Raw genomic sequence first — 14948 nt, 5'->3', positions numbered from 1 at the left:
AAGTGAATAAAATGCAAATAACACAAAAACTTACATCATGATTAGGTACTGACTGTCTCAAAATGGTGAGTAATGAAGTTACAGACGTTTCACTCCTGGGTTGCTGCACTGCCGTTTTGCACCTTCCTAAAAGCTCGTCAGCCCTTCACTTCACTCTGACGCTGAACCCCTGCTGCTCCCCCTCCTCCTCCAAGCACACTACAACTTTCTCTGTCTGCCCTCCCTTTCTGTCTCCCTGTCTGCTCCCTCCTCTCAGCCCAAAACTATAAGAGTGAGACAGGAGCACACACACACAGAAAGTCCACCCCGCTCACGTGCACAGACACACTCGCTGTACATACATCGAGTGGAGCAGATCAGAAATCTTTGCTCCTCTCGTCAGCCAAAGGAAAACACCTGCATGGAGAAGAAAAACTGATTTTGCAAATCAAAGTATGGAAGCCAAGACAAGGAGGTAGAAGGGACCAAAGTTTTATCAGTTTCTGAGGGAATACTGGATTTCTCATGTTTGAGCTTTTGTCTTGTTCTTTTTTTTTATTTTTTTCCGCTCTCTCATCTCTTGGTGACAGGAATGTCTCTTTGATTTTGGATTTCCAACAGGTGAAAGTTTCTATTTTTTGAGCAGTTTGTGTGAGAAGCAGAAAATATGTCAAGCGGACGGCTCAGTCACCTGCTGAGGGGAGTCCTGCTGCTCCTTCCAGGTGAGTCCAGATTTACATTTTACTGCAAGGCTAAAGATGCAAAGGATCAATTTCTTTTCAGTCAAATATAAACTTTACATTTATGAGATGCAAACCCTTGTTGTTAATCCAACAGGCGCAGCTTTCTCTCTGCAAACCAAAGAATCTCTTGTGTGAAAACAAAGATTGTCTCATGTGAGCAATCAGCTAAAATCTGTGGGATTATTGTGGCTTAGAAAACAGATGGCAGTGCAGTGTGACAGAGCAGATGAATTCATAATTGCAAGGAAGTCATTATGTAATTCACAACTGTGGATCACCCAGTTTAAAGCTAAAACCACAACTGATGCTGACATTAGTCTCATGAATGGCCAGCCTGTGTTTCCCTCTCTGTCACCGTGTGTGTCTTCAAAGCTCAGTGCGATCCGAGGCCACAGGAGGAGTCTTCTTGGCTGAGCCGTTCGGTGCGTTTAAACAATGGTTCCCTGGGAGCAGAGAAGCGTGGCCCTGGAACTAATGTTACCATTATGGTAATGGTTAGAAAAACAGGAGGCAGACATTTCCAACACCTCCACAGGCTGCAGCCGATCACCCAGAGACGCAACGTTGCCGGTAACATCAGGGAAAGTTAGTGTTACAGGCGGCTGGATGCAGACAGAAGGAAGCATCTGTCTGCTTCTAATCATCATTTAACAGCTCAGTGGTGCTCTGCTCTGCCGTCTTTCACTGCTTCAGTGGCAGACTGGTATCTGTGGCCTGTTTTCTTTGTCACAATTCAGGTTTGGCCGAGGAGACAGGCGAGGTTATGGTTGCTCGCTCTGAGCAGATCACTCTAACCGACCTGGATTGAAATTAAATTAATGGGTCACAGATGTCAGAGTGCCGGACTGTTTGATTTTTAACAGATGTAATGTTAATTCTGGGTAAACGCTGAGAAATAATCAATACAAAGAAGGTGGTGTTGCAGATGTAAACTTGAACAAGTTTTAAATATTTTTACTGAAAGGAAACTTCAGATTATGTCTCCCTCTAACTTGAACGCTGTCTCCAACGGTGAACCGTCAACTACATCCACAATATCAGGTGCCGCTTTATTATAAGATTTACTCCGGTTCATTACTCACAAATTCTTTCGATTAAATTTCAGCAAAAACTCTGAGAAAACTGAAATGAGTGGATGTGTTGGCTTTAGACACAAAACTTTTGCCTGTTGTTTAATTCAAAGTTCACAAACTACAGAGCAACTCAACCAAGCAAACTCCCGTAGATCTCTTATCTAAATAAACAAGGCTGTTGGATTAAGGCGCTTACGCGGTGATGAAAAGACAACAGTAGTTGTCCTTGCTCTGCCCTGAGGACAGAGTGATGCTGCAGGTCTGCAAGGCCGCGATCATATGGGGGAGTGGAGGCAGAAATAAGGAAGACGGCTGGGGAGAGGGGAGAGGGGTTAGAATAACAAAACGGACCTTGTGTTCTTTAAATCAACCTGACCTTCGCTTGACTGTGGCGACAATTGTGGCGGGGAGCTGGGGCAGCAGGTACTGGTACATTTAAACCTTCTCTCCTTACCTGATGGTGTTGATGGGTAACTCACTAGTCAAAGTGTAAAACAAATTAGATTTTTTTTTCTTTATATCAGTGCTTTTGTTTAACTCATTTACAAAAGATTGTCATTTATAATACAGTAATTAACGTTTATTTTTAAAACGCTGATTTAAAATTCTTGCCTGTTCGATTAAACATTTAAGAGAAAATAACAGAGGAGACAAATTCATCTCCAAGCATATCCACTTAGCATCCTCAAAATACATTTAAAAAAATGTTTGCACTCTTGTCAAATTCTTCAAGTCGCAATGAGACTGCACCAGTATGGATAATTATTTACCCATTTGTGGACATAAAAACAAATAAAATCAGGAGTTGATTCAGAGACCAAATAAATAAACTTGTTTTTGTCAAAGTTATGCCATTGTTTCAGACATTTCAAGTCGCCAGAGAACTAGTTGTGGAATGTTTGTCTTGGAAACTCATATTTGTGACCCAAATTAGAGGATTATTTTGTTTGGTTTGCTCTCACTCACAGTTAGATTTTGTTTAGTCGGCAAAATGATTTATTTAGGGCTAAGACGACATCATAGTTTAGTATAAATTATATTTTTTCACAAGACGGTGTCAGTATTTGAGCAGTGACACCAGAATGTTTGAGTCCAGAAATGCTGAGATTAGTTACATCCTACATCAACTTTTTACTTTTATTGGGACATTTGCATTACGATAAAACAAAACTCTTAATAAAACCCTTTATCACTGTAAGCCTTGTTTGTCACACTTACAGTTGTTTACTTTTGATTATTCTTCTGACTATAGATATGCTTATGTCTATTTTCTTGTAACCATTCAAGAACACACATTTGCCTTAATTTAATGCCATGTAATCTTGTCTTTCCCATTTTGTAGAGTGGCTAAGAGAAATTGACTTGTATTATTCATATTCAAAGGACACAGGACGTCATAAAATAATATTCAAAAGTTCCTAATTACCTTCAAACAGTTAAAGTACAATTGCTCCAGTTACATTTATTTTACAGGAATTGCTACGGGTGTTGCTGTAATTCATAGTTTTTACAGAAAACATTTTTTTAGCCTAAAAAAAACTAAAAGATGAACTTTCATATGAATTAAATGTGAAATTATACTACTGCAATAAATATATTGCATATATAATGCTTCCATAAGGAAGCATTCTGTAACAAATAGTGCTTATGTGTCTCAATAAGTGCAAAGTAACCAAGACAAATACAAAAAAGGAGCATCTTCTCTCCCTTTACACTTCAGCACTAAACTATATCAAAGCTGCAGCAGATGAATGATTACAGCCTCCATCCTTCAGACCTGTACGTCCACTTTAATGGACATGATATTTCTGGGCTTAAACCAATAAAGGAAATTTAGGGATTTTTTCATTTGAATGATTCTTGCATCTGATTAGTTTCTAATTGACCAATGACATGAAGATCTAAATCTTAACTGGACATGTGAGATTCAGGCATTAAAGATAAGCTTTTTCCTAAAACCAGAGGGAGAGCAAGTTTCTATTTTACATCAAAAACATACATTTAAGTTCATAAGTAGCCTAATAAAATTGCTCTCAGTATAATTGTAGGGATTTCCAGTGGTAGTATTTGTAGATATTTTGAAAATATTTTTTACTGTTAAATTGTAGGATTCTTTCAAAGCTGAATGTCCATCCCAATGGGCATAAGGCAATGCTTAATCATTTAGTGTTACCATTCAAAGAAAGTATCTGTTAGCAATGTATAGCTTATTTATGGCTCCACAATTTATTTAATTTATTTCATCTTTATTTTTTATGTTTTTCATGAGTATAAACTCAGATTTTCTTGAACTGCTTATAATAAAAAGCATTTTCTCCTTTATGTCAGTGTTGAATGGGGAGTAAAGAAAATGCTACTCGGTAGATAAAATTCTGATCTAAAGGAGTTAAAAAAATGTCCAGGCTCCTAATTAAAGTAACACTTATATATTTTACAGTAAAATGAGGTTTGAGTCCCTTTCATTGATTCACATAAAAGCCAAGCAGACTATGTTAGGCCAAATTTTCCACACTCACCAATGAAGAAAATATATAGCTAAAATAATTATTGCTTATATTAGAAGAGTGAAAATCAATTGTTTTTCACTTATTGTATCACTTGTACTAGTTTGATCATACATAATATGTAGATGTTATTTCGTGTAAATTTGCTCTTCCTGCAAATTTCTAGAGATTAGCTTCTGACGATGGATGGTTTTATTCTAAGGTAACACAATCTTCAATGTTTGGGAATTATATACTCAGCAACACTCGTCCAAGGTCTGCAGGACAGCTCAGAGGGTTCAAGAGCATAAAAGAGCAGCTGCAAGCTGTGAATAATAGGCAGCACTCAACAGAAATATGTGCATCTCTGGGCTACTGTAGCGTTTAATTCTTCTGCTGAGGAAAAACGCACACATGCACCTCACTAATCTTGTCGATCCAGCGCACCGAGACGTCTCACTCCTCTCACGTCCAGCCATTATCCTTCTAACTAACTTCATTCACCTCATCAACCACAGACAGACACCGAGAGACAGAAACAAAAGAAACAAAAGACGAGGGGGAAACAGGGGAGGAATCTGACATTCATCCAGGAGAAATGAGGCGTAAAAAATTGTGGCTTTTTCATCAGAGAGGAGAAGGAGAAGGAGGAGGAGGAGGAAGAGGAGGAGGAGGAGAGCCAACAGGGCGCAGTTGTTTCATGGACAGTTTGGAGGGTTCAGAAATGCAGCTTGGATGGGGGAATGGTTATGGTCATTATTTTAGGGAAAACAAACATTCAAGTGAAAAATTAAGAGATCCAACGACAGCCTGAGAATTTGGATCTTTAAAGGGGCAGTATCATGTAAAATAAACTTTCTTGAGATTTACATCATGCTATAATGTTATTCTTTCATCAAAAACTTACCTGGAGTGTTACCTTGATTCTTTCATGCATGTTTGAGAAATCATTTAATCTCCATTAAACCATTCAGCTGTCTAAAACGCCTGGGAAAACCGAACCAGACCTTTGAGACGCAGTTTCCAATCTTCCGGGCTTCTGCCTCACAGAGCACCACTCCCCTGTGACGTCCCCACCCAACTCCTTAAGACTATCCAGCAGCAATTAGCAAACACCTGCTGGCACTGTGCATCTTCTGAGCTCATTATAGGAGCTACAACGTTGGTAAAAACGTTGTTAAATAGTTAATAGAGGAGCAATGTTATGATGACTTGCAGAAGTTTCAGAAAGAGCAGGAGTTTTAAAAGACATAGAGGCCCAATTTCAGGGCGTTAAATTATGGAGTCAGGTTTCTTTTAAGTCATATATAATATAGGTATATATAGTTTTTTTTATAATAAATTAAGGTAACAGTTTCTTGACTGTGCTGTAAAATGACACTATGTGCGTAGAACATACATAATGCAGCCCCTTTAACAAAACTTTAACACTTGCTATTAGGGTGTGTGATGTCCAAACTTTTTCTTAAGTTAGAATGAACATTTTGCACCATTAAATCATTTTTGTTTAATGAATGAAAGAATGTTCATTTTTGTTTTTTACATGACTTCAATCAGAGACAAATGGGAGAAAAGATTACACCTTGATATGTGAACATTTATTTTGACATAACTGAATTTATAATGGGAAATCCAACTCTTTTTTTTTACCTGACAGAAGGCTTCATTATGGGTCAAATAAAGATGTCCCACTCTCTGAATGAAGGCTGAGGTGGACTCTTATGCCAAGCACTTGATTCCATGCAGGTTTTAATTCCAAATTCCCTGGATCTGTTTCTTGTTTTCGGAGGATTGCACATAAAGCTTCGTGTTTGACCAGCAGAGAGGAGGGCCGCAGGCTGCCAAACCGTAATCACAAATACAAACAAACAAACAGAAGGCTTTTTTTTTCATAAATGCTATCCTTTTACAGGGTACAGTAAATCAGTGTGTGCAGTGCGTTTTAGCCAAACAGTGTGCATGTGGGGGATGTGTGTGTGTGGGATTGTGTGTCTGTTTGTGTGTGCGTTTATAGACCCTGAATGAATGCAGGAACTCAAAGACAGGTAGATTACCTTGGCTGGACATCACTCAGATGTAATACGGGCCGGAGGCAGCAGCAGTGTTGTTGATGACAGACTGACCGTCCAGACCACACACAGCTGCAGGCTGCAGCACTGACCCCTGGTGGGAGGCCTGAAGTATTACAGGAAGACAGCTTGGACTGAATTATTGTTTATTGGCAGAAGTTCAGGATCAGGAGTGTGTTGTCCAGCTGTTCACACTGAGCTGACGTGAAGCATGGACTTGTGTTGAACTGGTGCACCCTCCCACTGATCTCACTGTCACAAATAACTCTGGCTCTCATTTGCAAAACCAGCTAACAGCTTTGGTCATAATTAAAGTTGATTAATCTGTCTCAGCTTTACCTGATCCACATGTTATATGGTCAACGCAGATGGATTTATAGCTGTTTGAGTGTGTTTACAGTATGGCTTTGTAATCAGCAGTACAACACAAGAACAACATGTGCTGTATGATTGTGTGCTTTAAAAAAGAGGGGATTGTGGTTTTTACCACAAAGCTCTTGGAAAGCAGAATAGCACCACATAAATCAATTTAAATGGATATGAATACAATAAATATTCCCAGCTAGTTAAACAAGATGTGTTTTATTCTCAAATGCAAAAAAGACATTCTTTCAGAATGTGTTCACATTAAATATTTTGCTTAGTATAAATTGAATAAATCCAAAATCAACACCACGTAGGCGAAACATTGCTTGGATGAAATCACTGTATTACATTTTCATACAATTCAATTCAATGATACTTTATTGATCCCAAAGGGAAATTAAATGTTGTTGTAACTCATATTAATTCAATATTCTTCAAGGTGATGGTTGTACTGAAGACACTCTGTCTTTCTATGAAGAGGATGGTCAGTGTTATTGTGACTAATGATTTGCATTTATACAGTTTTATTCATGAAAACATACATTTTCTGACCACAATTTAAAAAAAAAAACAACAATTCAACAACTGAAAACTGTAAAAATTAAATATTTGATCAATAAATACACATAATTACCAAGCTCTAAGCTGCATAAAATCAAGAACTTGACAATAAAATCCTATGATTTATATATGCAGTTTCTCAAATGTTTTACATGGAGAAAATATCATCAGTTCAAATTTGATTATTAAAAATGTTTAACAGACTTTAAAATCAATAAAAAGTTAATTAGGTACATCATAATTCACTTTATTTTAAATACACATAACCTAAAAAGGTTAGGCAGCATTTTTACATGTTGACTATGTCTTTCACAGACACTACGCTGACCTTAAACTAATTTAATGAGTTAATTACTTCAGCTCCTCTCTAATGCTTTGTATTGATTGCTTTTACTGAGTTATAAATCTTACTAAACACCTCTCTGACCAGCACTGTTAAAATGTATTCAAAACCTAATTATCCCCACTTATCTTCTTTATGTAAAAACCCAGATGAATCAGTTTGATTTTCACTTTTTACACTAGCTCTTAGAGCAAGGATAAGTTAAATCTGCTTTCAGAAAATCAAGATCTGCTCTGTGACACGGAGGTGCGAACTGCGTGGCACGTTTTAGACCCCATGGCAGAAAAAGAACTCAGTGGCCCAAACTGAAGGGTAAATTTAATGATATCCCACTGCATGTGTAGGAAGCAAATCAAATCTGGTGCCTGAAGGGGCTGGACATTATCATACTGGATGTACTAAGCCATCAGCTAACTTGTGGTTAGAATGGTCTTCTTTCTAGAAGATTCACCACAATGAGCAATTGAATAAGATCTGCTTTTATGAGCATTTTATAAGTAAATGCAACCATATGTCGGGAAGAGATCGGAGGAAGGGAAGAAGCTGAATGACAAGTGACCTCAAAAAGCAATTTAAAAATGCTTTAAAAACACCCATGTGTCCGTATCCGAGGCTTTTTCTGAATGTGTGTGTGTTGGAGGCTAACTAGGCAGCACGTCAAATGCAGCCACCACAAGAAATCAGACTGGATGGAGGACTTACATGAAGCATTACATAATAATTGAACATGAATAGTCTCCAGGGTTCAACTGACCAGCTACGTTCATTAGTAATAACCACATGCAGCACAAGCAAACACATCACCTCATGCAAGAAATTACTAAGCATGTTCCAAAACCATGGATGCCAAAGATAGGCCATAATTTTTACAACAAATTGACAGGCTTGATGCATGGAGGACACATGGGCTTTCGGTTAAAACCTGGATCTGTGGTCGGTGACTGTTACAGCTTGAATAACTCAATATGTGAGTGTGAGTGTGTGTGTTGGGGTGCAGATCAGGTGGGCCGAGCCTGGAGAACAACTGTGCTGCACACATGTCTGTGGTTGTGGTCGGCATGTGGGAAGCAGCATTCCAAGAGTGAAAGGAACAAAAAATATCCTTCGTTTGACATTAACAAGGTTAATAAATGCCCATCAGTCAGCCCCCATCTTAGGCTTCTTCTAAAGAAAATTCAGCTGTGCATACTTTCCACTCGGTCGGCCCTGTTTGTTGGTTTCTGTGTTTGACCAAAGAAAACCAAATTGATCTGTGGGAAGTTGTGGCTTAAACCAAGACAAATATCTTAAAAACAAAAACAAATTATACTGACTTAAATCATCTTTTTTTAAGTAACTTGGTAGCAAGTTTAAAAAATTACATTCCAGCAGAAATTTCTACTTCTCTTAGAAATTATTTGCATTTTCTTTTCATTTGAAAATAGAGCCATACTTTTTGTCTGAAACCAGACGCCAGTACTCAACCTTGCTCCGACATCACACAGGTTTTTATTCCGAAAATACTTCCAATGACAGACAGGCTGCAGATGTGTGAGCGCCGAAACTGCTGAAGAGTGAAAAAGGGCTTTTAGTTGAATTCAGTGTCAGCTTTTGGGAAAGAAACATTCATCATCATAAGAATTTCTTTGTTACTTTAAATCATATCATCCACATGTGTTTGGCTCAGTCGGCCTGCTGTTTGTCTATTAAAAAACACAAATACAGAAAGCATGCAGTTCACACACATTTCCTACCACAGAACAAATCCAGATACAAGAAATGTGTTGCAGCTGTGGAGAAGAAATGTTCACTGAAGCCAACATTTCTATATGGCTTCCATAGTACCATCTTGGCTCTCTTTGCATGAATAATGTATCAGAATTAGCAGTCCTGTAACAGTTTGCACTCAGCCAGACTCATGTTTAGGTGTAAGTGGGAGAAATGTAAATATTTAGCTTCAATTTCAAATGATGGAGGTGGATAATCATCAGCCCACATCCCAAATCAGACTGGAATTTACCATGATGGAGCCTCAGTGTTTATTAAACAACTGTTGTTATTTACGAATTTTAATGACTGCCCTCTTCTTCTTCTTTGCAGCAGCAGCTGTAATTGTAGCAGGAACAAGGAGTAAACTTTGGGAGGTACCCACTGGTCACTTCACATCCTCTTCTAATCAAACCGAGAACCTCCCATTGGAACGCTGTCAAAACCAGAGGACGGAGTACGACGTAAAAATCACAGCAGATATCCCTCCCAAACTGGATGGGACATGGGTGTCAACAAGGTATAAATGTTCATAAAGTTCTCACAGCACAAAACATCTGCTAGAATGGCATTCTCTTTCAAATAAAACAGCAGAAATGTGTTGAATACCCATGTAACTCTTTTTTTTTTCTTTACATATTCACATTGTCCCAATGTATCCTAATTTGTCCTAATTTTGGTGTGGTTTGAGTTTTATTCTGAAAAATAAAACTCATCATTTTGTGTTAGCTAGAAAGCGAGAAAAAATATTTAAAAAGAAAAAAAATATCTTTAAAGAGATGGAAAAATCCTCAATTTGTACAGAATTATTCTCACTTAATGAGATTTTAATCTGGTCAGTTTCCCCTATTTTGAGCTCCTTTCAGAATTAGCTGTTTTAGGGCCTCCTGTCACTTTAAATCCAATTAAGTCCCTGCCGGCCACGCCCCCTAACTCAATCTTTTACACTCCCACATGAAAATGTTTGCACAAAGATGCACAATTATACAACCGTAAGGCATTAGTAGAGCCTCTTTCACAACCAACAAGAGCGCAGCAAGTGGTTCCTGGATGGTGAGTCAACAACAAAACACTTGACTTTTCCAGCAGCTGTTGTGCAGCGCAATGGTAAAACCAGCTGACCAAACGTTCTCTAGCTCTGTTTGGGTTGCTAGGCAACGGGCTGCGGCTGAGGTTGCTCGGTAACGGTTACAGTGCAGTCGCTGTAACAGCTCATTTTAGAGACGCCAAAAAACTAAACTTGGGTGTGTTTTAAGCATTTGGGCAGGTTTTTTTTAGAAGCATTTGAAACCCAGCAGGAAGTATAAAAACGTGCAAAATGTGATCTCGTTTAATGCCTAAGACATTATGCTAAATGCTAAGTTATATATGTTCAGAAATACATTATTTGTATATTTATTCTAGATTTTTTTTCTGCACCAATAACACTTTAATATATCTATATGCATTTAGTCAGAATTATTGTTTGTCAGTATTTCTTCTATCTATTACGGTACCCAAGCAACAACATTTTGTTCCCAAATTCACTGTTGTGTCTTTGTGGAATGACAATAAAATATGTTTAAGTCTAGAAAGGTGGCTCTAACCTCTAACACACATACAATGGTTAAAATTAAATGGAAACATGAAAAATGACCCCTTGAGAGATGCAAAACATCAACTTAAAGCTATTCTCTAAAGGCTAACTTGATTTCTGCCATGTGTTTAGATGTGAAGTTCGGCCCGGTCCAGAGTTCCTCACCCGATCCTACACCTTTCATTCCAACCGTCACTTCCAGGCACTGCAGCACTACTACACTGAGAGCAGCTGTGAAGACCCGGCCTACTCCCTGATGATCAGAGGCAAGATCCGTCTGCTCCAGGCCTCCTGGATCACCCGTGGGGCCACCGAGGCACAGCACCACCTCAGCAGAGTGGGGATTGTGGTTCACAGCGTGGCAGCCAAGCAGAGGCTGGCCTCCAGGCTGCCTCCAACCTGCGTGAGCCTGAGCCTCAATGAAGCGGTGCCGGGAAAGCTGTTTGAGCTGTACAACACCCGCGCAGGCAGGGCGTGTCTAGCAGCCATGGGCTTCTCTGTGACGGAGATGGGTCTGGTACGCGTGGAAACGCAGCATCGCAGCCGTGGAGGGAAGGTTCAGGAGCTGTTTTTAGGGGATATTCACACAGACTGGGCCCAAAGAATCCAACACAGACCCGCAGGGTACCAGCAGCCTCTGCAGAACGCCATGGTGAGATTAATAAGAATCATTGATTGATGATCTCAAGACTGTCCAATAAGCAGATCAGCTGAAGTAGTACTAGCAGGGCATATAGGGGGAAAAAGTTATGACAATTCCAATTAAATTTTTTGTCATGGGGCCCAAGATTCCTGGCGACTGCCCTGAGTACTAGTACAGTACTAGATAACTTAACAAGTAACAACTAAAATGGCCAAAGATTTAGGTGTATTCACATCAGCCCTGTTTAGTCCGCTTTAATTACACTTCAGTTTGTTTGCCTAGAAAGTCCGGTTCCTTTGGGGAGGTGTGAATGCACAATCAAACTGTGATGCAGACCACAACCACATCAGCAGAGTGGGGATTGTGGTTCTAAATACTCTAAAACCTAGGTCTCAGGTCGGTCGAAGTGTTCGAATGCATTTGCACTATAACAAACTATAGTGCTGGGAACTCTGGGTAAATACAAATACAACCAAAACAAATGTGAGACTAGCTCTCGTGGTTTTTTAACAAAGACAAAGGAGAAATCCTACAATTGCTAAAATCTGATGCTACTCCATTTTTGTTTACATTTTGTGAAAAAGGAAGTTGTTCTCAGTGTTTTCTTCAGAGGTTTTCATGTCGTTTCCTTCAGTAGTTCTTGGTGCAGCGCCACCACAGGTGAACGTGGGAACAGATTGCTTAAAGGGTTTGGTTTGTTTTGACAGTGATGGCATTTATGATTTGCACTAAAACAAGTTAAGATTTGTTTTAGTGTAAATGTAAACTTGAAACACATTTAATAGCAAACCCTCTTATTCATGTAGTTTATTTTATGTAGTCAAGTTTGCATCTTAATTGCTGTCATCAGACAGATCAAAGCACTAATTTCTCTAAGGTTAAACAAATTTTTCTAAAAACAGTTATTAAAATCATCAAAGCTTCTCACCTGTCTCTGTCTTTTTACAGCATCACATCCATCCCTGCCCTGTGTGTGCCCTGGTGTACCGATCCTCAGAGCAGCGCCCCCCTGTGTTACCCCGCGGTCCTGCAGTTCCTCTGTCTCTGGCAGGCCACTGGGTCAGCCTGCGCTGTGAAACCCGACCCAACGTTCTTTTCCTCACCCGAGACTTCACCTTTAACCCAAGCCAGCACGCCTGGGAAGGCATCTACCGTCACTACTTGGACTCCGCCTGCTCACAGCCCACGTTCACCCTGAGAGCCTGGGGGCACTTCGCTCAGGGAAACCCCTCGTCCAAACTCTCAGGAGCCTCTGAGTTCGTCTTCAAGGTAACGCAGGTGAGAGTCACGGCCATGGACGAGTCCACTTCCAAGCTGCTGAACAGCACAAGACCGGGAAAGTGTGGACGAGCGGGAGAGTGGAGGGTCGGTGTGGAGCAGGACTTGACCCCCACAAACGGATGTCCTATGCTGGGCATCAAGCTGCCACATAAGGAGTATGAGCTCTTCAAGATGGAGCTGGACCACAGAAAACGCCCGCTGTTATTCACAGGAGAGAGACCGACTGACGGGTCCAGTCCAGATAGACCATTAAGGCGGCCCACCTCCTTTCAGGCTCCCATGGTACTTTGCAATGGGGGGGAGACACACCCCTCCTTCTCAACTTTTAATAGCAGGCAATTACAGTTAGCCAGTGGGACAGCAGGTCTGGAGAACCTGGTGCTACTGGTGTTTGGATCCGCACTGTGCAGCTGGCTTGTTGTTTACTAGAGACGTTCTCACAAATCAAACCTGGTTCTCAGCTCAAGGCGGAGATGGCTGTTTGGCAGCTGAAATCATCTGTTCCCTTTAAAGACTAGAGCTGAAACAAGAATCAGGGGACAGTTTAAAAAGCGCTGAAAGATTTTTCACATCTTGAACTCAGATGTCCACCTCATGAGTAAAAGACTAACCTGTTCAACAAGACCCCATTCGAGAATGAATTGAAAGAAGATGGGAAAGTATCTTTGACAATATTTATCCAAAAGTGCCATAATCCATTAAATAAATGAATTCTGAAATAATTATTCCAGATTTCTAGTGCAAATATCATAGTACACTTGAAATAAGGCAAAACTAACTTACATGTAGCTTTTCAGCAAGGCAAGACATAAGAGCTTGTTTAAAGTCAATAATTCATTAATATTGATGAAAAAGTATTAGTTCCATTGACAGATTATTTCACTTTCACATTTTTCCCATGTCTTGTTATAAAAAGAGATTGTAATAGAGCCACTGAATGCACTCAAATTCATTAGATGGCAGAAATTGTTTTTCTGGTTGTTTGGATAGATTAATGAGTTTTCATTAATCCTGAATATAAATAAAGCAGAAATCATGGTTTAGCCTGCAAATTAGGTTTTCTGGACAAGACTGAAGAAAAAAATAACTATGTAAAAGGCAAGTAGATTTATAGCTTTCCTAGTTACTGATCTATTTAATCATGTAAATAAGGATTATTTGTGTATATATTTCAAGAATTAATGACACCCAGATATTGATTAAATGACATATTTATTAATGGAGTATGGCACTTTTGGACCTCCATACATTTTAGCTTTGGTTTGGATTGTGCAGATGTTTTCCTCCGATGGCTCACCTGCATTCTTGAAAATCTAAGAATGTTTGAGGTGTAATAATTAAACAAAATACTAATACTGACATGAGTCATTTCCACATTAAAATTTAAGAGATGCATATTAATTCACATTTATCAGGAGACACCATAACCAATTCAGTTTGTACAGAACATTTTTTATTCTTCATTGCCTAAAGACTAGTAGCTAGATAACCACCGTCACTGATCCACAGACACTGTGGACTGAAATGTTATTTTATCTTGATGCCTTTCTACCAGCAAAGTAATCTAATCAAATGAGTATTTATTTTTTACCATTTATTTTGTATATTTACACAAAAGATCATTTTTTTGCTAAAATGGTTCCCTTGTCATTTAATATTTTGTATGTCAATTAAAAAGGACTTTTAATAACACATGGGGTTTATTTGTTATTTCAAACATGATCTCAAAGTTGTTTGTTCATGCAAGTTCCTCTCTTGAGAAAATTGCCTGTTTCCATACAGATAATGGAAACTGTCTTAGCAGTATCACAAATGATGACATCTACTGTTTTCCTTATCTGCCAATCACTGTCAGCAAAAATGAGTGGCACTCATGCACTGCAAAAACATAAAATCTTACCAAGCTTTTCTGCCTATTTTGTAATGCAAATATCTTAATACACTTGAATTAAGTCGAAACTAACTTACAAGTAATTTTTCTGTAAGATAAGAGCTTGTTTTAAGTGGGTAATTTCTGAATATTGGTACACCTGAAGATTATTTTACTTATGTATGGATATTTTCCCAGAAGTGAAATATTCTTCC

The 14948-nt window shown here is 39.1% G+C and overlaps 1 protein-coding gene across 5 annotated transcripts; it reads left to right on the top strand.

Moving 5' to 3' along the window:
- The first annotated feature begins 280 nt into the window (after positions 1-280).
- On the top strand, positions 281-14555 carry apcdd1l (adenomatosis polyposis coli down-regulated 1-like). Of its 5 annotated transcripts, none has more exons than XM_032550180.1 (5): positions 281-454; positions 601-701; positions 9700-9883; positions 11072-11591; positions 12531-14555. In XM_032550180.1, exons 2-5 carry the CDS (start codon positions 647-649, stop codon positions 13290-13292), a joined length of 1521 nt encoding a protein of 506 aa, XP_032406071.1. In that variant the 5' UTR covers positions 281-454; positions 601-646; the 3' UTR covers positions 13293-14555. The 5 variants fall into 5 exon arrangements, with proteins under 5 accessions (XP_032406071.1, XP_032406068.1, XP_032406069.1 ...); XM_032550177.1 differs by having other exon boundaries at positions 9697-9883; XM_032550178.1 differs by having other exon boundaries at positions 570-701; positions 9697-9883.
- The last annotated feature ends 393 nt before the right edge of the window (positions 14556-14948 follow it).

This window comes from Xiphophorus hellerii, chromosome 20 (genome assembly GCF_003331165.1).
Source record: "Xiphophorus hellerii strain 12219 chromosome 20, Xiphophorus_hellerii-4.1, whole genome shotgun sequence".
Lineage (NCBI taxonomy): Eukaryota > Metazoa > Chordata > Actinopteri > Cyprinodontiformes > Poeciliidae > Xiphophorus > Xiphophorus hellerii.
The sequence above is the reverse complement of the archived record's forward strand: the minus strand, read 5'-3'. Positions and strand labels throughout refer to the sequence as shown.

Excerpts from the sequence above, each read along its gene's own strand:
- apcdd1l (XM_032550177.1), top strand. The coding sequence starts at position 647 with ATGTCAAGCGGACGGCTCAGTCACCTGCTGAGGGGAGTCCTGCTGCTC. Across the intron at positions 702-9,696 it reads AGTCCTGCTGCTCCTTCCAG|CAGCAGCTGTAATTGTAGCA; the intron begins GTGAGTCCAGAT and ends TCTTCTTTGCAG. Across the intron at positions 9,884-11,071 it reads GGGACATGGGTGTCAACAAG|ATGTGAAGTTCGGCCCGGTC; the intron begins GTATAAATGTTC and ends CCATGTGTTTAG.